This window comes from Salminus brasiliensis, chromosome 6, assembly GCF_030463535.1.
Source record: "Salminus brasiliensis chromosome 6, fSalBra1.hap2, whole genome shotgun sequence".
Lineage (NCBI taxonomy): Eukaryota > Metazoa > Chordata > Actinopteri > Characiformes > Bryconidae > Salminus > Salminus brasiliensis.
The window spans coordinates 36,853,382-36,880,253 of record NC_132883.1 but is presented as its reverse complement, the minus strand read 5'-3'; the positions used below and the strand labels follow the sequence as shown (position 1 = coordinate 36,880,253).

The following is a 26,872-nucleotide window of genomic DNA, read 5'->3' as shown; positions in this document are numbered from 1 at the left end:
CACTCTGTGGAGCTCAGAGTACAAAAGGGTTGCCTATAGAGCTAAAAACCTCAAACGCAGACAAGTCACTTTTTGTGCAACCCATTTAGCTTTCCAATTTTAGCTGCTGTAGTTACTTTTTGTATTGGTTAAATGTGGTCTGCACTGTTTGCTGCCTTTTTTGTAGTTAGTAGTTTTTACTAGCTCTGCTGTGTTCTGGTACTCATTGCACTGGGCTGAGTGATGTATTCATGAGAGGGGTATCTGGTTTGTCTTTACTCTTCTTCCTCCATGAGACATGTTCGTTTTACACACCCTACACATATGTGGCTGAGTCAGAAACAGGTTTAAAAAAGTCCAACACTGGCTAAATGGGTTTCTTTCTACAACCATGAACCGTTGAACTGCAGCAGTTGAACTGGAGAACTGCTGTAATCCTTAACAGGCGAATATGACACAATTCTGCTTAGACGTAAGCAGTGCACTTTAAATATATTATTTGCAATCCTTTAATCCCAAATCTCAAAATACTGCACTATAACTGTACGTCATGATACTGCATTGTGGACACAACTGTTTTCCCAACCTACAAATATATAATGGTCCTAACCTGAACCTGATCACTTGAAAAAGGTACTGTAAAGGGAATAATAACGGTCCTAAAAATATACCTGTTTGGTTCAGACTCAAACATGGCCAAGTGGACATGAACAAGGACACGTTTTACTACCCTAAAGCTTTTAAAAGTCTAGCTTAAGATAGGAGTTCTGTGTAAAGCTAAAACTATACAAGCTGTATTGACTGCATTAACCTAACATTGTGGCAGACTACAGCTGAAGTATTACCATATAAGTTTATGAGTCATATTTAAGCCCACTCAACTCCTAGCCTCAGTGATTCAGCCTCAGGACATACACAAACTGACTACTGGTTGTTCTTTAAGGGGGGTGGAGGGTCTGTTGCATATACATGTTTATATCAAATTCAAAGTTCCACCAGGTCATATATGCCTCACAAATAAGGTTTAGCAAGTCTGCATTCGTCAAAAACTCAGACTGACCTTGTCACTGTGCTCCATGAACTCAGCCAGGTTGAGCAGTGTCTGTGTGACTTCAGCAATGTCCTGCGAGGTCAGCGCTAGCTCGATGCTGCGGATCAGCTCATCCTGCTGGTCCTCACTTAGCTCAGACCAGCATGACAGGAATGCAGCATTAAATAGATCCCTGCAGTTAGGAGATGCAGAAGAATTAGTAACATGGCCGAAACAAAGAGGAAAGCACCTTGTCCCTTTTTCAGCTTTGCACAGAGGGAAAGCTTTAGCATAATCCAGATGCTCTTTATGCATAGTTCATATAAAGGTTTAGACATACTGTAGGAATCCCATACAAAACATTAAAGGTTTCACCATTAAATTAGCAAGTTATGGAGGAAGAACACATTCTGCTTATAAGTTTCACCTGGCAAGTGGAATGTAAGTCTGGGCAAGGGACCAACAGGAGCGCAGGGCAGGAGAGGATGATTCTTTCAGCAGAACAACGCTGAGACGCCGCAACCATTCCAACCAGTCGTCTTTTGACACCTTCCTGGCAGCACCCCATGCCTACAGACCATAACAAAAAGAGATAAAGCTACATTCAGAAAGTATGATCTGGCCTCTGACAACAACTGATCCGCACATTTAGTAGCTGATACCATACTCTTAGAATGAAGGTGCTTCAAAAAGTTTTTCAAGCAATGCCCTAGAACAGGGGTGAACAACTCTGGTCCTGCAAGGCTGGATTCCTGCACAGTTTGGGGTTTTCTTTCTTCTCAAACCAACCTGAAATCAACTGGCCAGTTACTTACCAGGCAAAATGTGTGTGTGTTTGAGCAGGGCAGCTACCAAACTGTGCTGGAGGCCAGTCCTCCAGGACCACTCTCCAGTTGTGCCTGCCATAGAAGGACCAAAAGTGGTTCTTCTATGGCAGGAAAATTTGAGTCCAAGCCTTTTGCCTTACTGACGGACATGATTGTTGGGGTTACCTGTGAATACTAAAGATTTAATACACACATCCCACAATTCAAATCACGATTGTAACAAAGATAAGGATGATCAGAGCTTGGTTTAGCGGGTTAATGTGCTACCACTACGACCCAGAGCTTAAAATCTTGAGCAATGCCGGTTTGCCATCAGCTGCCGGAGTCCAAGAGAACGCAATTGGCCGTGCTCTCTGCTCTCAACACTCCTTAAGCGATGTTGGCCAGCACAGCTGTCTGTAAGCTGGTCGGTGGAGCTGGGGATCCGGGAAGACCAAACTGGTTGTTTAGGGCATATGTCAGATGCCAGTTGCTTACTGCTGGTCCAAATAACTGCATATTTTAGCTTTTCCTCCTCTGCCACCAAAAGAGATCTGACCCATCAAGGCATGGACTCCACAAGACCTCTGAAGGTCTTCAGTGGCTTAATATCTGGCACCAGACAGTTAGCTGCAGATCCTTTAAGTCTGTAGGTTGTGAGGTGGGTCCTCCATAGATTGTATCAAAAGGCCTGGGTGCCCACAATCCTGTAGCCTTGGATTTCGACTTCCAAATGAGATACTTCCAATGAGATAATCAATGTTATTCACTTCACCTGTCAGTGGTGTTAATGCTATAGCTGACCGGTATATACTTACAGTTGAGCTGTGAGTACCTATTAGTATTTATTATTTTATAAAAAATGGATATTGAATGGAAAATACTGTAATTAGTAGGGATGCAGAAATAGGGACTGGCTGAAGACATGCCTTAACTTAATATATAAAATTGACACATTTTGAGTTTTTTAGAATCTAAACTTAATAAAAGTAACATTTTTCAAACAGTAACTACTTGCAGGTTGAATACTTAACTAAATTAAAGATGTTTACACTTGCTTCCACTTGTCATGGGGCGGAGTTGGAGCCAATGGAATAAACAGTTTGAGGTAATACAGTTTTGAGTCAGCCATGTTTTCGCAGTGTGCAAAATAACCCCATGAATATGTATGGTCATGACTGAGAGGTTACTGAGCCTTCTCAAGTGTCAACTACTTCATAAGTGAAGACAAAAGCAGAAGACACAGGCCGCAGCCCAAATGGCCACGCTTCTCTTCATTTAAGAGGCAGCAGGTTTTGGTTGACGCCGAGGGCGATGGAAAAATCTGCTTGTCCTTTAGGACAGCTATGAATCATAGTGATGTGCTTGCCGATCACAGGAAACAGATAAACACATTTTACACACCGATGGCCATGGACACAGACTGTCATTCTTGGCTGCATTTTTGATAGTGCTTTACCGCTCATACGGCTCATCTGCCATTTCCAGTAAGCCATGGCACCACAGCTCGTAAAAATCTCACTTCAACATTAATGCTCCGGAAACTCTAGCTTCTGACTTGCCACCTTCATTCTCAGGTTGTCACTATTGATTATATTAGTAATTGAGCAGTGTACCTATAATTTCAGGAGACTAAGTGGCAGTTTTTAAAAAAGGGACTGAACTGAACAAAGCAAAACATGAATAGTATTTTAAAAATTCAAAGAACTCTAGTGAAAAAATACTTGAATATTCCTTTAAAAGATGGTTTCTTACTGTATTATACTCTTATGATAGTTTCTTACGATGAGAGCATAAGTAGAATGATATATTCTTTTAAAATTAGCTAATGACCAATTTCTTTTCTAATCCAATCATGATGACTCTTGTTCTGTTTATGGAAAGCTAAGAAACATGGTAATTGTTAATCACACATAAAAACTGTGACTTGTTCTGAAACCAATCCCCTAGCATAGTTCCTATAAGAGCATTTTAGTTATATTAACATGTAAATTATGGTGCAGTCTGATACTAAAAACTTGGCTAATTTCTGTGGAATTATTTAGTTCACCAAGTTCAACTACTATGCCAATAAAAGGTTGCGTCCTAAGAAAGTTTTGACTAACTTGTTAAACATCACTTTCTTAAGATGCAAAGTTTTTACTCATTATGTGTGTTTGTGATTTTGGTTTAGTAATTTTTATCATTAATGTTTAAATAGTTGACCAGAGGAGGATGGGTCTGGTCCCCCAGCTTTAAGGGAGTTTTTCCTTGCCACTGTCGCCGTTTGGCTTGCTCACGGGGGGTCTTTGATCCTTCATGTTATTTCTTCTTTCTTCTCTGTCTCTGTCCTTTATTAAGTACTAATTATGTAAAGCTGCTTTGTGATGACAACACTTGTAAAAAGCACTATACAAATAAATCTGACTTGACTTGACTTCTACTTTGGAATGGTGTTTGGACCCCTATGATCACCTCTTGTGATGTCAATAGTAAATGATTGCTAAATTCTAAGGCACTGCCACTATGATCCGGAGAACGCTGGTTCAAAAATGGGTGCGCCCCTAGCCATCAGAAGAAAGAGAAAGCACAATTGGCCTTGCTCTCTCCAGGGTGGGTTAAAGGCACCCACCCTGTGATGTTGGTCAGCACAGGCCTCTGTTGGCTGTCGAGATGTACGTTCTGGTTACCTAGTGATGCATCAGCTGCAGTTCAAAAAAAAAAAAGAGGTATTGACTGGCTTCACATGGCTGGCTTAACCCTCCTAATATTGGGGGCACTGCTATTGATCGGGATGTTCACAAGAACAAGGACAAGGTAAATGGACTCCGAACAAATAAATAAATAAAAAGAACTGAACTGAATTTTGAGTGAGACCTGATTGGCCCCAAAAATATTAAATGCCACATCTCTTAACTGAATAATGACCATGAACTGCTGGTTAGGGAGAGGAGGGATCAGAATTCTCACTCTTCCCAAACCTAATCCTTAAAAAAACCTATTACAGCTACACAATTCACACGAATGGCACATTTATCATTTAAAACATAAAATTCTACCAAAAGGCAACAGGTTGGTATGTATGATTAATGCAAGGCTATTCGCTTAATTATTATCTGCTTTGTCCGTTAGCCTTCCTCAATCCAAGAAAAACATAGATTTCTTTGGACAGGTTTAAGCATTGCTGAGGGAAGCCATGTTCAGAGCATTCCACAGGAGCATTGCAGAACGAATTACTGGAGCTGCTTGAGATATGGTTACAAAGAACAACAGTCCTGAAATGCTTTTAAGAGGACAAGTGATGCCTATAAATTGTGAACGTCTTAACAAATGTAATGTGTTTCTTGGTCTTTTGCTCAGCACGTATGCAGAATGCGTATTGGAGTAAGGAACAGCGAGAACATTTTGTTTCTTCACATGGTCAAGAACTCTAAAACAACTGCTGTGTGCTCTAGTACTCAAAGTAAAATGAGGCCTTGGCCACCAAAGAGGACTTTCAGTAGACATACCATATGTTTAAATTTCCAAAAGTAGCTCCAAAAGCTGTAGAATTCTTACAGTTTTATGAAGTTCATTACTAAGGGCTGCTTTCCTCAAGCACAGATCAAGCCTAGGTTTAGAACATTTTATTGGTGACATCATAGACCCTGAAATTTAGTCCATGACTTAATTTATATCAAGGGAACCTGCTTTATGTCTTTAAACCAGTTGCTCCTAAATCCTAGTCCCGGGGTTTAGTCATTCTGCATGTTTTCCCTCTTAATGCTCTTTTCGAATTGCCGCCAATGCAGCATTGCCAGGAAGCACACACTGGGTCTCCAGTGGTGGAGCTGTGTCAGCAAAGATTGCTTCGAATAATGAGTGGAGAGAGCGCCATCTACCCACCCGGAAAGAGCACAGACAACTGGGCCTTCTCAGACTCCAGTCACTTATGGCCAAGCGACATGGCTCGGGATTGAAACTTGTGACCTCAAGACCCTGTGATTTTAATTTGCGACCCCAGAGTACAAAGTGGTAGCGCATTGGAAGGCTAAACCAGTGGACATGTGCTCCTCAGTGTTAAAAGTTGTAGAACTACTGTCTAAACCATGGATTGCACAATAGTACAATTCAAGGCAATTCCAAATCATGCTGACCTTCTGAAGCGCAGTTGTGCTGACGTGCAACTTCTTCATTGGGCCCGATTCCACTGGACCGCTCACCAGCGTGTCGCCTTGGTTACCACGGGATTGGCGATGCTGGAATATCTGAGAGTCTTCTTCTTCATCAGCCAGAGTGTATCCCTGAGAAAAAGTACACCATGTTAAAATGTTTGCCTGGACAAGAGAAAACAGTGGAGCTAACTTGTTTAATGGCATAAAATTCCAGCCCTAAAACCTGTTGTCATGCTAGGACTCCTTCACAGTGTCCGGAAACTACTCAGTTCAGGAATGCGTACAATTCCGAAATGTATACTGCATTAACTCAAGACATGACACTGTGTACTGCATATTGGCCAAACAGCCTTAAAGAAAACTATGTAAAGCAGAAGTGCTCAATCCTGGTCCTAGAGGTCTTTCACCTTGGAGAGGTTATATCCTAATAGAAAGATGCCCCTGAAGGGCTGAATTACGGGGATCAGGTGTATTCGATTAGAAATGGAGCTAAACTCTGCAGGCTGGTAGGTCTGCAGGACCAGTATTGGGCATTTGTATTGTAAGTGAAGAAAAGATATTTGATATTTCTCACCATCTTGAAATGCACTCAACTTACAATTTAATATCTAGGTGTTTTATCCAAATGGACAACAAGAAAATGTCATTACTAACAATCTGATCAACACAGACATATGCAGGTAAATGACCAAATAAGGCTTACTCTGAGAACAAGCTGTTTGACAGAGGCAATACAAGAGAGCTTGTCATAATAGCTCAGTCTGGCTATACATAAAAACTAGTCTTCTTACGTTCAAAACATTACAAGCATGTTTTGGCAGTGCATTTGACCATATATAAATAAACACATAAAACACATATACACACACTATATCTATACATATATCTATACATATATATATATGTGTGTGTGTGTGTGCGTGTGTGTGTGTGTGTGTGTGGATACACTGGTATCCACCCTAGTTAGGATTGTAGACTGTGGCAATGTATATGTGTGAGGGCAGAAATACCTATGAAACCATGCAAGTGTATAATGCATTTTATCCATAAACATTATTTACCTAAAAGCAAAAGCTTTAAATAGCCTCAACAGCCTTTATCAGTTCAATGTAGAACCTAGGCTTACTTGAAAACTCTAACCACAATGTCCTATCTACAATGTACACCCATGCGTCCCTAGTGGGTTTTTTTGTTTGTTTGTTTGTTTTTAGAGGGGGGGTCATCCTAGCATTTGGATTAAATGTTTTGGCTGGTACTGTGTATGTGTATTTATATTACAGTACTATGTAAAACTGTAAGGCACCAGTGACAATCTGAATGAAAAAGTTGCTTATCTGGCCATTAAGTGTTTATTTACTCAGTACAACACGAATACTACAATACATTCAAATAACATTACTGTGAAATTTAATTTTAACCTAAGACTTTTCGCCATGTCTATCACAGGGATATCTTTGAATTTTCCAATATTCTCCAAAACTACAAGGGAATTCTACCAGAAAACAGCGCAGCAAGCTAGCAATACGTCAGCAGGAACGATCATGTGTGGCAAGAAGACAGCTAAATTGTTTTCGGATGGAAGGCTGCCATGCGTTGGAGTAGGAAGTCTGGGTTCACTAGTAAGGAACGCCTGGTGATTCACCCAAGGGGGCAGGTTCCAGGAAATGGAGGCAACATCCTCCACCTGCGAACAACAGGCCGTTTGTTTCTTGGCCACAGCACTCCATGACATTACTGGAGCACTGTTGGTTCAATTGTGAGGAATGTATGCTGTGATGAAGCAGAGGGGTGAGGAGAGGACACTGACCTTGACGATGCGGCAGATGAGCACGTCGTAACGCTGGTGGTTGATTCGGTGCCTCAGCATCACTTTGTTCACCATGGGGATAAATATTTGGTACTGTATAAACAAACAAAAACAAAGAGGCTTAAGTATCCTTTTCCAAAGTGCTGGCAGGGCTTCTGTTTAGCTGTATTTAACAGATATGAGTTAACAAATAAAGGAGGCTTTAAAGGAGGAATGTGAGGGTTCATATACCTTCACGGTGTGTCTATAATTGCGGAAAGTGCTGTTTAGGACGTGTCTGTACGAGCGAGACAGACATACAGACGCTAAACAGCACTTTCCACTGGTGCGTAACCAGATGACAGACTACTGCCTCTCTAACTGAGAGCCGTGGCTTTCCATGATCAAAAGCAGCAGGCCTCACACCTGCTGCTCATGGTGGCCACATGCCGGCCTGGTGGGTTTAAAGACGCTTTGGGAAGGGGTGATAAAAATGAGAAATGACATCACCCCACGCTCATTAGCAGCCTTGCTGTGAACTCAAAGTGGGCCAGTGACATCATCAGTGGGCTACTTCTGAAAGCTTACAAAAAGTTATGGCAAACAGGAGGAGCCTTCTCCACAAGTTGACCTCATCGTTGGAGACCAAAGGCAGAAAAAAAGAACAAAAAAAAAAAAAAAAAAAAAAATTTAAAACAGCCCTTTTGAGGACCAGCAGGGCACTGGAAACACTGGCACTGTGACGTTATTTATTTCAGGGGCTTTAACTTCAAAAGTGCACTGGCAATATGCTTGCGCATTTACCTTTTTGCCAAGTTGGAAGACCAAAGAGGACAAGGTGTCCATTGCAGTGCTGCGCAGCTCGGGCGTTCCGTCCAGAGTGCGCACAATAGGGTGGATGATTCTTGAAGCATAGTCAGTGAAGTCCAGTGACTCGGTCAAGCGTTCCAAGGTATCTAAGGCTATCCTACAGAACCAAAACAGAAAGAAATCATTTCAGCGCTAAGCCATCAAAAGGTCACAAAAGGCATGGAAACAATAAACGCTAACAATTAACAAAGTTATATGCAGGCGTCAACATTTCCTATTGTGGGGTCCCTTTGGTCCCACACCCATTTCTCTTGATCATCTTTAAGATGTTTCTATATCTTGATTGGAGCCCACATGTGGTCATTTCACTTGGCTGGACATGATTTGGAAATACACAAACTTGAAACAAACTTGAAACTTGGCACAAACGCATTTTAGAGCAAAAACCAAGCCATGGAGGAAAGAACTGTCTGCAGAGCCCAGACACAGGATTGTGTGGAGGCACAGATCTGGAGAAGCCTACGAAACATTCTGCTGCAAGTTCCCAAAAGCACAGTGGCCATCATTCTTAAATCTAGTTTGGAATAACCAGGAATGACCTCTTCCTAGAGCTGGACCGAAGGTATCAGTGGATAAGGACCTTGGTAAGAGAGGTGACCTGGCTGAGCTGCAAAGAACATGTGTGCAGATTGGAGAAAGTTCCAGAAGGTCAACCGTCACTGCAGCACGCCACCAATCAGGGCTTTATGGCCTAGTGGTTAGACGGAAGCCTCTCCTGGAGTTTTTAGGACTGAAGTGTGCTTGTTGACTGTAAATACCGTGTGTTTAGCAATGGAGAGCTACATTCCTACAGACTTTAACTCAACGCATATCTAACACATCTCATTCAGCCAACCAAAAAGTTCTGAAAGCAGTAATTAACTGGATCTGCAGGAGCAGAGCTGGAGATCACTGTTACATAGAGTGATCATAGAGAATGGTTTTATAAATCTGGCCAAAAATACTTCCCTGTGGCCACAAGACTGGTTGGTACAATGCAACAGATAACACAGCTACCACCCACGATGTGAGCATTTTAACAGGAGTTTAAAGGAGTCTAACACTACACATGAGCACTTCTTTAATATAAGTAAGCTTCTGAGTCGCTCTGGATAACAGCGTCAGCAAAATGCCATGAATGTAAATTTAAGACTAACAGACTACTGATTTTATTTTAGATTTATATTATACTTTATTATTATATTATGTTTTATTTTTTGTTATTATTTACTTTCAGGTATCCATTGCACTGATATTTGCAAAATAATTGTTATACTTGTTATAATACTTAGGTTCGGCCTCTAATTTAAGCACTAATACTTTGAGAATATGAACAAGGCCCAATACAGGGCAGCCTACCAGAACAGAGATCAAGTGGACCTCAGGGGACACAAAACCAACAACAAAATACCTTAACTTAGGCCTATATTATATCAAATTACAGTCATAAAGAAAGCATTCACAAGACAGTAAATTCCAGTACTTCTTTGTACCACCATCAAAACATTTTCTTTTGTTTTTTTTAAGTACATTCTTTAAAAAACAGTAAACAAACAAAAAAAAACCTTGAACTTGAATCAAATATGAATTTCCTGTTTGTGCAAAGTGTTAAGTGTTTTGCAGAGGCGATAGACACATATTGAACCAGACACATGACGACAGGCCAAACCACTCTGGAATTTCAATAAAGAGCACTCAATATCGTGATTCCACCCTGACACAAGACACCAGGGTCATGATTTTGATCCGTCCTCACTGGTGCTGCTTAGGCGATTTCGAGAGGTCGGAGCTGCCTGTTTGCACTCATAATTCTATCACAGTGGAATTAGCTGTCAAGAGTACCCACTCAAGCCGGTTTTCCTGACGGGGAGAACAGCTCCTTGGCACGGATTCGTGCCCTGTACTGGTTGACACTAAGCTGAAATGTCTGCGAGGAAATAAAGACCTAGGTGTCCATGTGGCAAACAGTCTGCGGGGCTCTACAAATCATAAAGAAGCTGGGAAGTCACTGAACGTCCCTGCAGTTTCCTGGAGAATTGAATTATATTGAGATTGTGATGTCTAGACTTATCAGGCTGTCCGCAGTATTGTTATTGTAGACACTGAGGATCAATAGCTTGTGCCGTTCTCCACAAAACAGAGAATTTATACGTACATTTTTTACATATGAGCAGGGCTATATTATTCCAGAATACATAAGTTATTAAATAAACACTAAAACTGTAACACTTAGCAATATCTAAAGGTTGTGGCAGTACTAAGTAAAGCATGTGTGTCTGAAACTGGCAGTAGAAGCGGCAGGATAGTTGTACTGACTTGCGAGCTTGTAGAGGAACATCGGGGGCATCAAACAGTTTGACTATAGGAGGCAGCAGCAGGTGGAGGTAGTCATCCAGGTTGGCGCCAAACAGCTGTATGGCCATAAGCAGCTGTAGAGTAGAAGAAATAGGTCAACCATATGTTCTTTGGGTTGGAATTTTTAAAGCAGATTTACATCAAGCTGGACTCACAAAGTAAATGAAAAGGCTGCCATTCTATCCGTATTGAGATGTAATATGAAAATCACAATGTGCCAATCAAAGGAATGCTAAAACAAAATATTTTAACAAAGCTAACAGAAAATGAGAACTGGCGTGCACTAGTTAGTTATGTTTACATGATATTATTATACCACTCCAAAAGACACTAGAGCATCCATAAATCTGACAATTTCTAACAAAGTGACAATTTATGAATATACATCCTTCACGCTTTCCAAACCCCACCCTTTTCACTGCTACCTTGCTTTAAATTTTTATAAAAGCTTGGGAAGACTGAACAGAAAATAAGCTCCCACTGTAAGATATTGTTGATTAAGTAAAGTTGTTAACTAGATCAATCTATGTAGACTTTGACAGACTAGGGTTGGATTTCCCTGCTGGGCAAGCACACCACAATTCACCAGTAAGAGTCCGTAGGCTAGACTCCTAACACTAAATTCTCCTACCTGTGTAACATGATTCAAATGTAAGTCACTCTGAAAAAAAGCAAACTATAATAACAGCTGCTGCATCTTAAGCAGTGCTAAGGAGAGTTTGCCAATTCCTGCTAGTGTTAGTGTAGTATAATATCAGAACTTGGACTGCATGCTCACTCAAATTCACTCATTGAGAGCTGGGCCATTAAAATCTCATTAAAAACATAAAAAAATAAATAAATAAATAAAATCACGTCATAAACACTATATAAGTAGTTTCTTGACAAGTAGGTATTGTACATAAATAATGCAGTTGGAGAGGTTTAATATTCAACACAAGACCAGGGTATCAAACCCAAAACCTTGTCATCAATAGCCCGGTGCTCTAACCGCTGAGCCACCACTGCCACCACGTATCATACAAAATGTACAGGTTGTATTTAGATGCCTGATGCTGATTTTTGAAAACATAGCTGTTTATGAAACCACTGGTTAGCTGCTCTGTTGGCTTCAAGATCTAACCATTGAAATACATAACATCTTTGAGTTTAGGGATCATTTCATGAGACGACGTCTGAGAAAGATTTCCCAAAAGCATCAAAAAGTCTCTTTTTCAGAGAAAATTATAATTACGTACCATCTCCTTCCCAAAAGTGCACCAAGATGATTTTGGAAAACCCACCACCCTCACAGAACATCTTTGTTGTTTTAGATGTTCTCCCAATAGACCCAGAGACACAGGAAGGTCATGGGCCAGCAGGTGACCTAACTTGGGTCAATGAGCTGTTTTCTTTTCTTTTCCCAACTGAAAGGTAGCCCAAAAGCCTCCTTCCAGGTGGCCCAGACACTCTCTGCAACGCAAGAGCTCATAGCCAGACCACTGTTACAATCTCCCCAGGCAGGAAGCTTGCCACGATACGCTCTCCACTGTATTAAGTGTCGTGGCAAGAGGAGGTTCTGTATGCATGTGAGGTCGAATAATTGTAGCTGTTGGGTCGGCTGGACTGGGCCCCACGGTCTCGTATGTCCGCAAGCGGCTGTTATTCTATCTGAATGGCGGAGGGGGTGGTGTAGATCTTCTCCAGACGCCTGGTGATTGAGGAGAACTGCGAACCTCTGATAATCCTCACTAAGCTTTGAAGTGCAAGGGTGGATTTTTCACAAGCCACATTCTGGCCTAAAAACCCAACGTTTATGAACACGTTGCAACCCAGAACATCTTCACCTGTGCGAGTTCAAACATAGGCTTTGGATGGAACAATAAACACCTGGCATTAATGTTTATCTGCACAGCTACATATGGTTTAGAACAAGGCTAAATGTGAAGACCTGGACAATGCATGACTTGAAATAGGACTATAATCATAATAGAGCAATTTAATCCAGCATGTGGTTTAATCTTGGTCCTGAAACCTCTTTGCTGGATTGGGCTACAATCCAAAGCTTTAAAAACCTAATGGCAACCATGACACAAGTTCTAAAGTCACCCATGCATGAGGCTCCACAAGAGGGAGAAGGGAGTAAAGCACACCAACATAAGAAAAATCACATCAACTGAGCAAAACTATTCCAGATTTCCATCATGACACAGTCATTTCCCAGTCCATAATAGCCATAGCTAATGCACATAAGGGAACAATGAGATTTGGTCTGGAGATATTACATTGTTTGTGCTTTAAGAAATACAAATATTTGCACAGATACTGAACCAGCAAGAACACAGACACATGTTTCTGTTAACGGAGTTACAAAAGTTCAAAATCAAGGTCATGAGAAGATTAAAATATGAAAATGAGGAAGCAGAAAAAACAAATTAACCCAAAAGGAAATGAAGTCTTACAGTTTTAGACTGTACAACAGTCCCCAAGGCTTCACTTCTTGAGAGCACAGAGCTCACCTGGTGTTTATTGGTCATTATTATTAAGTCATTTCTTGACAAGTAGTTATTGTACATAAATAAAGCAGTTGGAGAGGTTTTAATATTCCGTGCCCTTCTTTCTCCAAATGTATCATATACAAAATGCAGAAGACATATATAGATGTCTGATGCTGAAAACTTGAAGTGAGGATGAGGGAAAAGTTTATGTTTTTAATGACTTCTACAAAAGTCATTTTCATGCAGGTGTAGCTGCACCACTACTCCATAGTCTTCTAAATGCTTATTAAAGCCTCCATTGAATTATCCAGTGAACCTCAGACCATGTGGTTACAAGTCTTTCTTTGCCTTTTCCATTAACCAGCCAGTTCCATCAGATATTTGTTAATAGCACCAACCCACTAACAAGATATCTTATTATTTATTACAATATTAACACAAAATTACTAAATCCAATAAATCGACCCACTCATTAGTACTCTAACTTATCATCCTATGTAATGTTTCAGACACTGGGAGGGTGAGGACTGACACATGCTGGCTGGCACTGAAGTGATGTGAAGCAGGCAGCATGACCTGGGATTTTAATGATACCTTGATATTTGAAGCATGGTTAATATTGACTTATTAACAAGAGTAAAAACAAATAATACCAAGGTGGTTTAAATGTAGTTATTTACAAATGTGTATGCGATATACCTGCTAATTAATGATTTGTATGGTGTTTATAACCAAACTTATAATGCTTGATAAACCTTTCTAAATTTTTGGAAACAATTCATAAATAAATTAATTTATATGGGTATTTATTTAAATAAAGTGGTATCAAACAGATTGTGCTAGACCTCTGCTTCATCATAATTAATTAGTAAGTTTAATTCTGAGCTAATTTGAATTCAACCTGCTCAAGCTGCTGTCTGCAAGCTATGACAAACCCACACAGTATTCTGGGAGCAAGGTTTTTAATTCATTAAAAATATATTTTTACAACTTTTACCCAACCTTTTGAAAACAGTGGCAGAATGAAGTTCCTAAAAGGCCACATGCACATGTTTTTTTATTTGCCTCTAACGAAACACTGCTGCGCTATTCTGCTCAAGGTGGAAAAATGCTCCTGAAAATGAAATTGGAAATCTAACTTTGTTTCATTCCTCATGCAATTGGCAGTGGAAAATAACACGATAGCATCTAGAATATCATTGGTAAAATGAGCTTCTGAAGACCTGGGGCTGCCTGGCTCGTGTGATACCTCAGCTGTTAATGATTTTGGTAATAAAATGGTTGCAAGCTGACCGTGGGCAGGTTTCAGCTGGAGTTGTACAGTTGCAACTACTTAAAGGCAATCACAGCGTATATAATTACATGCACACTTGTGCTTGTGTATACGTGTGTACACGTTTACCTTGATGGTTACGCTTCGTCCGGGGCTGTTGTCGTGCATGAAGACTCGTAGCATGTGCGGGATTAGCTGGGGCAAGTACAGCTTGAACTCTCCTCCCAGGGCAACAACTATCTGTTCAATGAGCAGGATGATAGTGTTCTGCATTGGGTTGTTTGGCGTCCAGTACTCCTGCAGGTATAACAACAGATGAGGAAAAGAATCAGGGGTTGGATTCACAAAATGTTTTTTCTTCTTAACTATATATTACAATTTTCTACTAATATATCACAATATTACAATATCCTCACATATGAGTTCAGAGGGTAGGCCCCTAAAAAAGGGGATGTCCAGATTAAGTTTTTGTCCCCAAACTGATCCAGGTACCTTAATGCTGACTGTCGGCTGATACCAGTCCAATCTTTGTGTTGCATCAACTTTTTTTAAACAGGGCTTTAAACTAAGCTAAGCTGAAGTAAACTGAAGGTTTACCCAATTTTTTCATTCTGCCTGCTGCTCTTTTTCAAAAAACTACCATATTCATTGTTCATATGACCTTATTTCAGTGAACAGAACAAAAAAGCTTTATGTTCACTGATAAGTGTGAGGACATTACCAGTTAGCAGCCAAAACAAGGCTTCTAATTCTACATTCCACCATAAATAGGGCAGGAGTTACATTGTGTACATTTGTTTACCAAAATAAGGTCACAAATGTTTAGGGTAAGTTTCTTGTTGTGGCAGCTACGAATCTTGTCTGTAAATGGCACCTTGAGGACGCCAGACGCTCTGCAACAACAAAACCAAGGATCGGAAGTGGATTGGGCTTTAAAAGCTGATACCCAATCCATTATAAATGCCTGGACAGGCTCCGGATTCGATCCACTGACACCTGTATACTAAAATGATCAGTTAATTAAAACATTTATTAATTAAAATGAATTAAACAAGATTGTTAATTAGGTTAGTATCTACAAAAACCACATTTTACACCACAGACATCATATTTTCCAAGAAGGATTTGATCCCTTGACTTCTTTTATCATCACTTTCTGTTCTTGTTTACTGAAATGTTTGAACACTTAATTTGATTCTGGTTTTCCTCTATTTTGCACAGATCTAGCTGAATAAATGAACTTATTGGCACTATGCCAAATGCCAGGTGTGTGCTAGAGGGGTATAAAGCCCCACAGAACTGAGCTGTAGAGTAGTGGACCTGCATTCTCTGGACTAATGGTGCTCTAGCCAATACTTTTTAGAAGAGTTGGGGAGTTGGGGATGAGGTGGGGAACAGCTTGACCTCACTAATGCTCCTGCCGGTCAATGCAATCAAATCTTCACAGTATTGATAAAATAAATAAATAAATAAAACTCATCAACCACTATTCAATCATCATGTTTGACCCAAAAAACTGTGGCGATGGTGGTGAGCTTCATACCATACGCAACCACTCTTCTCTACTGCCCTCAACTTCAATGGCTCTGTGGTTTTATCTGTGGATTCACTCAAGTTTCTGGGCACCACCATATCCAGGGACTTGAAGCGGGAAGGGAATACTGTCACCACAGCCAGAGAGTGGAGCAGATATTAATCTGCTAAAGAAATTCTGAAGAAATGTAACCTGCTGCAGGCTGTGATCATCATCCATCATTGAATCCATCCTCACCTCATTTATATTACCCCTTTTTTGATCCTGCACCTTACAAGAAAGTGTCAATCTCCAGCACATAATCATGACAGCAGAGATCACGTCTGGAAGTAGTCTGCCAACACTTCAGGACATAAACAAGATTACAGCCCCCTGACACTAGACTCTACCTCTTTCCTTCACTTCTCTCTGATAGAAGATCCAGGGACTAGATTAAGGTTAAGTTTAGGTGTGAATTTAAGGATAGGTTAAGATTGGGTTTAGGTGCATCTTAAAGTAAGATTTGACTGTAGATTAAGGTATAGGTAAATGTTAGGTTTATGTGTTTAAGGTTAGGTTTAGGTGTAGATTAAGGTATAGGTAAATGTCAGGTTTAGGTTAAGGTGTTTAAGGTTAGGTTTAGGTGTAGATTAAGGTATAGGTAAATGTTAGGTTTAGGTTAAGGTGTTTAAGGCTAGATTTAGGTGTAGATTAAAGTATAGGTAAAAGTTAGCTTTAGGTGCAGATTAAGGTGTAGATTAAGGGTGGGCTAAGGTTAGGTTTGAGTGTAGATTAAGGTATAGGTAAAGGTTAGGTTAAGGTGTTTGTTAAGGTGTTTAAGGTTTGGTTTAGGTGTAGATTAAAGTATAGGTAAAGGTTAGGTTTAGATGTAGGTTAAGGTGTAGGTCAATGTTAGGTTCAGGTGCAGATTAAGGTGTAGATTAAATTATAGGTAAAGGTTAGGTTTAGATGTAGGTTAATGTGTATGTCAATGTTAGGTTTAGGTGCAGATTAAGGTGTAGATTAAGGGTGGGCTAAGGTTAGGTTTAAGTGTAGATACATTGTACATTTTGTAGCTTTTGCTTGGTTACAGTAACACTGGGTTTGACGAGCCAACTGTCCATTGTGAGTCCATTCTCTGTTGTGAGCCAACTCTAAGAGGAGTCACCTTCCTCTGAATTTAGCAATGAGGCAAGACCATAAAAAAAAGAATTCAATAGACGATTAGGCTGGGTTGTTCCTAACAAAGATTGTGAAAAAGCCATAGTCATAACTAGCTAATTAAGGTCCTCAAATCACTTGGGGTGCCCAACCTTTGTCATGGTTCTTCTATCCTTCTATCCTTTCTCTTTCATACAAATATACTAATCTTGCCATGCTGACATGTTAGATAGAATAGAATCTTTTATCTAGAACTTAATGGCTTTTGGAGATCAGTTCATCTTTTGCTTACTTGACTAGTTACAATAGCAGGAATTTTGACCAGAAAAGCACAAGCCTTAGCATGCCACTGTAAAACCTTGGTTGTTATATGCCATAATGTATGTTCAATTATCTACAGTAAAACAGTTCCATACTGCAGACTTTAACTCAGATGCACATTAGATGGCACTCCGAACACCGTGGTTAAATCCACTCGGATGTGGATTAGGATTAAAACAGTTAATCCATTCAAATATGCCTTGATCAGCAAGTTGTACCTTAAAATAACCACTTCAACATGAAGTAAGCTCCATGAGCTCGGCACACTGCTAATTGCACTATGCAACTTAAGTGAAACGGGCAGGACAACGCACTCAAAAACTGTGCAACGCTGTGTGTTCCACTTCTCAACTGTAGAGGGACCCCAGGAACCAGAAATACCAATTCTCAGGTAATGCTGCTTTTGAAATGTGCATATGTATGTTTTCTGTAGAAGATGTGATCATATTGTTGAGAAGAAAATGAACAAAACAAAACAAAACATTTCCATTCAATTGTATCTTCGTAATGAACCCAAAGCCATCACCTTTTCATATCTAGGGCAGAACCATCTGAAATATGTCGCCTGAAAGGGTTTTTTCCTCTGTAATGAGGTGTCTATGTGACCCACATTCAGCAATGCCCAAATGGACACCCGGGCTTTAGGAGCTGTGAGAAGAGTACATCCAAATGTCCTGTGACCAAAGTCACTATGTCATTCATTGGGGCTGACTGGAAGCAACAGCAGGAGAACAGATTGGAAGAAATGGGTCAGACTGTACTGTACACGGCAGCTGTGCAGACTGAGATCTGCCAGTCCATAAAGCAGGTAGCATGACCCGCCAGTCAGTCAAGAGGTTTATCCCCCACGTCCCTTCATATCTAATGGAGCTCTGAAAGCTGAAGGACCGAATCGCCATGTTGAAAAAGCACACAGCAGATGAGGGGAGTGGAAACAGTGACTCAGGCACTTCATAAAACTGTCGATATTTTCTTGGTGGCAGACCACTGCTGGCTGTTGAAAGGGGGGTTAAGGGTCCCCCTCTGCCAGCTCCGAGACCGCTTAGGGCTGCACATTTTGTTTTTATGCGCAATCTGCAATGACTATTCTGGCTTGCTTCATGTGGATTAGTAACAGAAGGGGTAAACACAAAAGAAACCATCCACTGTCCACATGCCTGGGCTGTCCATCTCCTTCACAATAAATCACCACAGAGCAGGACAGAGGTGCTAAATGACATACTGGAGTAGACCATAAAACTACACAGAACAAAAAGAAACACCATTTTTCACAGCCACCTCTGCAAGGGATGTTTAGTGAAACTGAATATTTCATTTGGGGCCAAAACTGTAGACTACACGCCCAATTACAGCTGGGCAGATGTATAGTGCAAGAAGAGACAGACAATAAATTGAGGATCACTTACTCGGATCAGGGTGAAAATGTCATCCATGTATGGTCGGATGTGGATCTTGACGAAGCAGACCACCATCCCCATTTGCTGGAAAAGAAACTAAGGGAGGAAAGGGGAAAAAAGTCAGACACAGAACAGGTGTAACTAAAACAAACTGATTGCTAACAAGTCAGGCGGAGTTCATGGAACTCAATCTGACACTAGAGACTTTGTGTGTCTGTGTTCTCATCAGTCCAGCTTAGTTCCAATCATGATTTCACACGTTCTGAACATTTTTCACTGCCTGTCTCTAAAACCTTGGGATGCAAGGTAACAGAAGACAGAGAACATTTTGGCTGAGCTTTATGTCTATTACTTCATTGCCAATATCAGTCAAAGTACAGATGCAAATGAAAGCCAGAACACACCTGCAACAATGTAGAATAAAAAATGTAATTAAATTAAAAATCCATAAGTATTTGGACAGGGACAGAGAAATATTTGTCATTTTGCTTCTGTATAGAACCACAATGGATTTTAAAGGCTGGAATCAGGATGTGACCAAAGTGTAGACTTTCAGTTTTAATTCAAGGGATTTAACAAAAAATATTGCATCAACCCTGAAGAAATTACAGGCATTTTATAGTCAGTCCTATTGACAGCCATACACATCTATGCCAGAACAGTACCTACACCATGTTTGACAGATTTGGGCAGGCTTTTTTTGACATTCTTGAGTATTACCACTGGTTTGCATATTGAAATAAACCCTTTGTATTTAGAGTCCTGAAAATTAGTGGGAATCTCTGTTTGGCTGCAAGTACATGTGCACTATATGATAGCAATGGTATATCTAAAACCGGTATACTGTAGATACCCTATCTGCAAAGATGAATAATGTACATTGAATGGCCATCTTGTTGCCTGAATCTGTCCATACCTCTACATTTAGTCAACAGCAAGCCTGTGATGATACAGACATGCATGTCTCAAATGAACACACTAAGGCAAAAGGAAAAACGCGCAAGTTAAACTTACCTCTCTTATGCTGGCGTCACACACCCGGATGACGTTGAGGAACGTGGGCATGACCTGGGGCAGGAACTGCACGCACTTGAGGCCCAGAGACTTGAAGATGAAAGTGACAGCCTGCACCACCATAGTGTGGTGATTGGAGAGCGAGGGGTCGCGCAAGATACGCATCAGAGTCACTATGGCAACCGCAGGGTAGAACTCATCCAGAGGCAGGTTGCCCATGTTCACGAGCATCTCACTGGTGCTGTAGTCAGCTAAGGAGAGAAGCACACAGACCCAAGCACAGGTTTTTACACTGCTTATTAAGCCCCGCATTGGAAATACAAAACTTTAACTGAATACCTTTCTGGCCTGAACACTCAAATTAACTGCAATCTAAACCCCAAATTTAAACCGAACTCTCATTCTGGCCCTAAACCAAGCCGTTTTTATAATATGCATTTTGGCACGCTGACATGATCAGTGTGAAGCTCCTCATACTTGACTGCAAAAACTCACCAACATTATGTCCTGACAGAATAGACAGGCCTTCCCTCACCAGAAAACCCCCCGGCCACGGCCTGACCTGTAATGATCTTCACCCATTTAAATACTTTTCTCCTCTTTCACAAATAAACACATCAAATCTGACTGACAGTAAAGTCAGATTCAACTTTACTCAGTGTTTTGCTGGCACCAAACCACACAGTTCAAATTTCCATGGTAACCACGCCTTTTCTCATTGATGGACCTGGCTTTAGGATGCATGGGTAGTGCATTTCATTACAAAGTCGAAACCGGATGGACAAATAGCTTTAATGGAAGCATATACGGTTACCTTATAATCTGAAGTAAGTTTGTGGTACGTTTACCTCGCTTGGTTTAAAATTATGGTAAAAAAAAACTTAAAAAATTCCCTTTGGTAATTATGAATTGGGTTTTTGCTTTGGGAACGAGTTCAGTTCAGCATCCAGTCTGTTCAGCTTTATACTGCTCTACTGTTGGGCTGTAAGAAAATATCAATGCATCAAATTATCGCAATATTGCATTTTCCAATACTATATTAATTCTCAAACAGTACTGACTCTTAACAAATAGTTTGCATGTAAAGGTTGGTGGCAGACAGTGGCTCGTTTTGTGTTGTGTTCTCACCGCTTCTGATCCCACTGTAAAATTTTCTTTTACTCTGATTTTCTTTCCGGTGTTGACCAGAGGAGGGGAATGGGTTTTGCCCTTTGTGACCACTGACTTGCTCAAATAAGGTTCGAACTGTTGTTCACTGTAAAGCTGCTTATGACAACCTCCATTGTGAAAAGCATTATATAAATAAAATGTATTGCATTGTATATATTCACTCCTCTTTAAGAGGTAAAGTCTTAAAATATGCATAAAAGCAGTTGAAAGTAGGAGTGTCTGAAAGATGAGCAAATGCAAGATCGAAAGGCAAGGAAGAGAGACACAGAGAGAGAGCAAGAGTGCAGAGAGAGAGAGAGAGAGAGAGAGAGAGAGTCTGAGAGAAATAGTGATAGATGGCCAGACTAATCTTCACCTGGTTTCTCAGTCACTGTGGGAGCTAAAGCATTTTTGTCTAAGCACAGACAGTCAGATACCGTCTCTCTCTCCTGACGTTTCTCTCGTCCTCCCCTTTCCTCAGCACAAATTCAGAAAAAAAAACAGCTGCATGGACACTCAAAATCACCCCCGTGAGCATTAACATCTGTCAAAGCCACTTTATCATACGACATATCTAAGAGGTTTTAGCCTTCTCTTCCATACAAAGACACAGGATCATTTCAGACCTTTCATCTGACACTCAGTGTTCAAAAGGGACTAACAACAGATCCTTAAAGCTATGCTTGGGCAAAATACTTTCGTATTTAGTTGGTCAGTAACGTTCAGTTGTTAAGCAATGCCAGATCTGTTAATGTGATTTTTGACCCACAAAAATGGACAAGATGGTTGGTGCTACTGTTTTTACCTATGTACAAAACCTACTTAACCTAAATAGAGTAGCTGAAATCCTAAGGACAGAAAGGCAAGTACAACAGATGGTGAACTCAAGGTGAAGTAAATGTTTGCTACCTAGTGCAATCTTAAATGTAAAAGTTTAGAAACTGGTGTAGCCTAAGGGGGAAAAAAAAACAGCGAAGGGGTTGAGGTGAGCTGTGGCTCATTACAATTTAAAGGTACAGGCCATTCTGAAGAGGGTTGTTTAGAAGGGTTAAAAGGGTGCTGTTGGACCCCAGAAAAGTGTTAACTCTGTTAAAAAGGGTACAATGTCATCTTTAATATAATAATATAACTACCTGACTGCAGTTTCTGGAAAGTGTGTGATGATACAGGCCTATAGTTTGCTTGACGTTGACGTTCATTTAGGGTTAGTAAATGTAATATTTCTTTCCCCAGCCAAATTTTCATATTAATGAGCATCAGCGCAGCGGGCATGCTACCCGAATTCATGACTCTAAAGTGAACTCTGAAGTGAACAACTTTCCATTGTCATAAATTATTTACAGGTACTCTTCTGGGAGCAACAGAGGTGATCCAATCGAATGGCCTGTGAATGCCTTCCCACCTAAAAGACACCAGCGCCAGGCATCGCAATAAAGGAAATTCTACACCTCATTATCTTCATCTCCGGCAACAATAAATTCATGTTAAGTGTTTCACGTAAAAGATCTGTGACTTCTGTGAAAGAGCTTACAACTGCAATTCTGCAACAGAAGCCTCCTAAACTACTGCAGTCTGCACTCTTTTTTTGGTGGATACTTGAGGCCGAGTGAATAAAAGAGACCCGGTCTGTACTTTCACAACCATGTGAGCTGAAGGAGGGGAAAGCGGGGTCTGTGGGCGAGTGTTTCCTGTGGTCGTAAAAATGTCGGAACGGCCCCACATGCATGGTAAACGAGGCCGTGTGCGCGTCTTGAGTGCATCGGGGCTGTTTTCGTAAGCATGTATGACTTCATCGCATCATCTGTTTCCCATACAAAACACACAAGGTCCCACTGAGGACCGCTGAAGTGTTTGATGTTGGTGTAATGGGTGTTGTGTCTCGTGGTGAGGACAGCCAGTAAGAATGGACCTGCAAACCTCAGGCTCCTTGGCGTTCACTGCACTTAAAATATACAGCAGGGGTGCGGAGGACAGGGGGAGAGTGGGGTAGAGGGAGTGGAGGTGTGGGGGTCCTGCAAGACAGTCAAGCCTGGAACAGCAGCCACAGATGACGAAAGCCAGGGAACTTGAAGCAATACATACAAACACATACATTTTTGCTCTTATCCTACACACATCTGATGGCTCAGGATATTTCTCGTCAGCTTGTGGTTGATGACTGATGGTCTTCTGGAGCAGTCCTAACAACTGTGAACTCAGAACAGTGCAGATGATGGTGGACTTCAAGAGAAGACCTCTGCCCCTGATAGCCCTGCTACCATCCTTGATAGGACTGTTATGGCTGTGGGCCCCTTTAAGTTCCTGGAAACCACAATCACCAGAGACTGAAAGTGGGATATCACTTCCATGCATTTCAAGTGATCGGATCACAAGGGGTCAGGGGTAACTGCAGGTGTAAAAGGGGTCCTTTGCATCTTAGAGACAATCAAATCCCATTCAGAGATGGTTGGGGTGCCATGCAACCACACTGTATGTGTAACTTTTCTACTGTCCAGAGAAGGCTTTTTACTAGATTTGGAACCACTGCTGTGAGAATTTGATTGCATTCAGCAACAAGAACTTTGGTGAGGTCAAGATGTTGGATGATCACCATCCCACCTCAGCCCCAACTCATAAATGTCTCCAAAATGTATTGGATGGAGCACTGGCATTCCAGAGAACACAGTCCCACTACAGCTTTATACCCTTCTAGCCCACGCCTGGCATTAGGCATGGTGCCAATAGGTTAATGTTTACCTGCTCCAGAGAGTCGTATTCTATTGGTAGTTCTTCGCTGTGTGAGTGTAAATTTGCACATCTGTGTCAGCAATGGGTGTATTACTTAGAAGGGATGGCCACAATCATTTATTTAAGTTATTTGTTGTTGAGTAAGCAGAGCATGATTCTTCACCACCAATCTTAACTTCTAGCATGAACCTGTGACTCCACAGAAATGAATCACCGTACAGGTACATGGCAAAAAAGAGAGACATTTTTTGTCTGACAACAAAAATACTGCTGTAGGAAAGCCAGGAGAATGATGGGCCAAGAGAGGAAGCAAGCTTCATATCTACCCCCGGTTATGAAACTTTGTGTTTTCCATCAGCCTTTGAACTTTAGCTGCTGAGGAGGTGAATATGTGTGTTTTGTGAATTACTGATTTGTGTCCATTTTGTACAAGAATTGAATCCAAATCGTGGTCAGCCAAGATGCATCCAACAACCACATCCATCTCTCTGACCACTTACTAGGTGTGAACATGTCCAAAAAACGGCAAGAAAAGCTGCGCCAAGAGACGCTGGTTTAGCTCTACACAACCATCAGAGAGCTCAGTGTCATTATCACATCTACCACTGTCTGGTTCAGCTCTGCCCCAAACCCAACATTCACAAACTATTGACTCAGGTAAGCAGAAAAGACCACTGGTGTTAAGCTGATGACCTGCTTGACCCGCAAACCTCAGATCTAGAAAGTGTGCTGAGAAAATCAATTCTGAGCCATAGTACCCTGGTCAGCACCTGCACTGCCATCCTCCCACAGCCCAGCTTTAGTCTTTTCATTAGACAATACAATTCTTACCAGTTCAACTGGCACTACCCCTATGGCGTGGGGGGTGCAGGTTTGAATCCAGAGCTATGCCACTTTGTCACCAGCAGCCAGAGTCTGAGAGAGCACAACTGGCCATGCCACACTCTCGGTCGGCCAGCACAAGGGTCTGTTAGTTGGTGGGGTGGAGCTGGCAACCTGGCACTTTCCTCCTAACGTGCTGGCTGTCTGGAAATGCCCCATCGGCAGCAATTCGCAAAAGAGGTGGCCACTGGCTTTGCATGTAATGAAAGAGACACATGATAATTCTTTACCCTCCTAGTGTCGGAAGCATTGCTAGTGCTAGGAGAGGTTACAAACGGGTGAGTGCATTGGAAGTACCAAAAGGAGAAATATGAACAAAACAATTTGTTCAACATATCACAACATTGAATCGTTAACCAAGTACCATGAATTGAATTCAATAGAGGGAAAAAAAAATCAAATCAAACATTTTAATGCAGTTTATATTAAGTGTGAGGATTAACGCATGAAATTTGAATGATTTACATTTTAGGGGACGTTGTTTGCAATTCTCAGGGTTACAGAATAAAACTGAAGATGCAAACTTATATAAATCTTGGCCGGCCTTCCACATGTGAACAAGGAGGACATTGTGTAAATGTGATCTTTGGCCAAACCATGGCTTGTTGGACCCAGTAAAGACATTTTGTCTACTCTGGTGGCTCACGACAGCTCCTCAGAGCAACAAGCATCAGCTTGTAATGTAAATAAAGAAGCGCAGATGTTGACAGAAGCACATCGCCACATTGGTGAGGCAAAGTTTATTTACTTGTTTTGATGTAAACTGCCTCCCTAGGGAAAGCCTTGGTGATTGCGTCTCGATGTAGATAACAGTCTTTACATAATCCCTTCTATTTATCGTAGGGATGAGAGAACAGTGGTTAAAAACACAGCATAACCACTTATCAGCTGCATGTAATGAATGTAATCAATCAACCATCATTGCCTCGCAGCGGCAAACCAGTCTTCACCTCGCACACATTCATATTCCCAAGGACTCATCAGTGAAATGAAAAGGCTGCTCAGCTAGAGTGTAGTCTTTCTCCAGTAAAAGGAAACGCCCGATAGCCTTGAAGCAGTGCTCCAGGCAGACTCAGACAGAGCTGCCCCAGACACTGCCCTTATACTGTAACTCAATCCCTCCGTGGGGAGATCTCCCTAACTTCCTGCCATTGGGCTTTTCATACAGCCCCACTGCTAAAACCATTAATTCTCTAACTACTCCCAAACCAGGCAGGAAGAAGAACTTGGAGACCTGGGCTGCCTGGGTCAATCCCTTGGGGTGTCCACGGTCACCCAGGATGAGGAAGCTCCAAGTCATGATCCTCAGCTGACAAGTTCAATATAAAATATTGAATTTACGAGAGCTATGCAGATTGCTTCAAACTACAATGATGCAAAAAGGCACAGGTGGAAAGGTTTCAACAACTTTCAGAATCATAAATACATACATACACACACACAGACTCAGCAATGATTATTTATTAATGGTTTAATTAATGACTACTGCTTGTAGTGAGCAATGTGCTGCTGCATTATCTGTGGAAATAACACAAATAATGGGCCAGATTCCAGAGAACAGTTTTTTTAGGTTTGCTTTGAAACCATTGCCAGTTCTTGTTAAAAGACACCAGAGAGTCATAATGCTAGTATCATAAACACTCTGAAAGCTCAGAAGAAGTTGTTGAGACATGTTTGCCTGACTGTAGCGTCCTGCAGCTGGTGAGAAAACAATATCTACCCTGCACTCAGGCCTAAAGGCATATATTTATGAATGGACTAGGGATTATATATTATATGACTAGGCGTGGGGAAGAGAAGGTGCAGAGGGTTTGCTATTCAGTGGGGAATCCTCTATTATTACTATTGCAGTGTAAAGGGCCACAATGTGCAAAACTAACTTAGATAAGCTTTATGAGTGAAGCACTGTATGAATCAGGTAGGATAGTTTAGGGAAGATGACAGGTGCAAACAAGCTCAGAGAATTACAGTTTTTTGGAAGGGTGAGGCTGGTGAAAGACATTGTGCTATCAATTGGGAT

At 41.2% G+C, this 26,872-nt stretch overlaps 1 protein-coding gene across 1 annotated transcript in view; it reads right to left on the bottom strand.

The window, feature by feature from the left end:
• mtor (mechanistic target of rapamycin kinase) overlaps nucleotides 1-26,872 on the bottom strand; it is a 130,915-nt gene that overhangs the window by 90,134 nt on the left and 13,909 nt on the right. The window contains exons 19-27 of the mRNA XM_072682248.1: nucleotides 20,095-20,345; nucleotides 19,090-19,176; nucleotides 14,818-14,985; nucleotides 10,900-11,012; nucleotides 8,539-8,701; nucleotides 7,756-7,848; nucleotides 5,931-6,077; nucleotides 1,437-1,579; nucleotides 1,040-1,202 (exon numbers count right to left, since the gene is read on the bottom strand). Coding sequence (XP_072538349.1) covers nucleotides 1,040-1,202; nucleotides 1,437-1,579; nucleotides 5,931-6,077; nucleotides 7,756-7,848; nucleotides 8,539-8,701; nucleotides 10,900-11,012; nucleotides 14,818-14,985; nucleotides 19,090-19,176; nucleotides 20,095-20,345 — 1,328 coding nt within the window. The remainder of the gene's footprint in view (nucleotides 1-1,039; nucleotides 1,203-1,436; nucleotides 1,580-5,930; nucleotides 6,078-7,755; nucleotides 7,849-8,538; nucleotides 8,702-10,899; nucleotides 11,013-14,817; nucleotides 14,986-19,089; nucleotides 19,177-20,094; nucleotides 20,346-26,872) is intronic.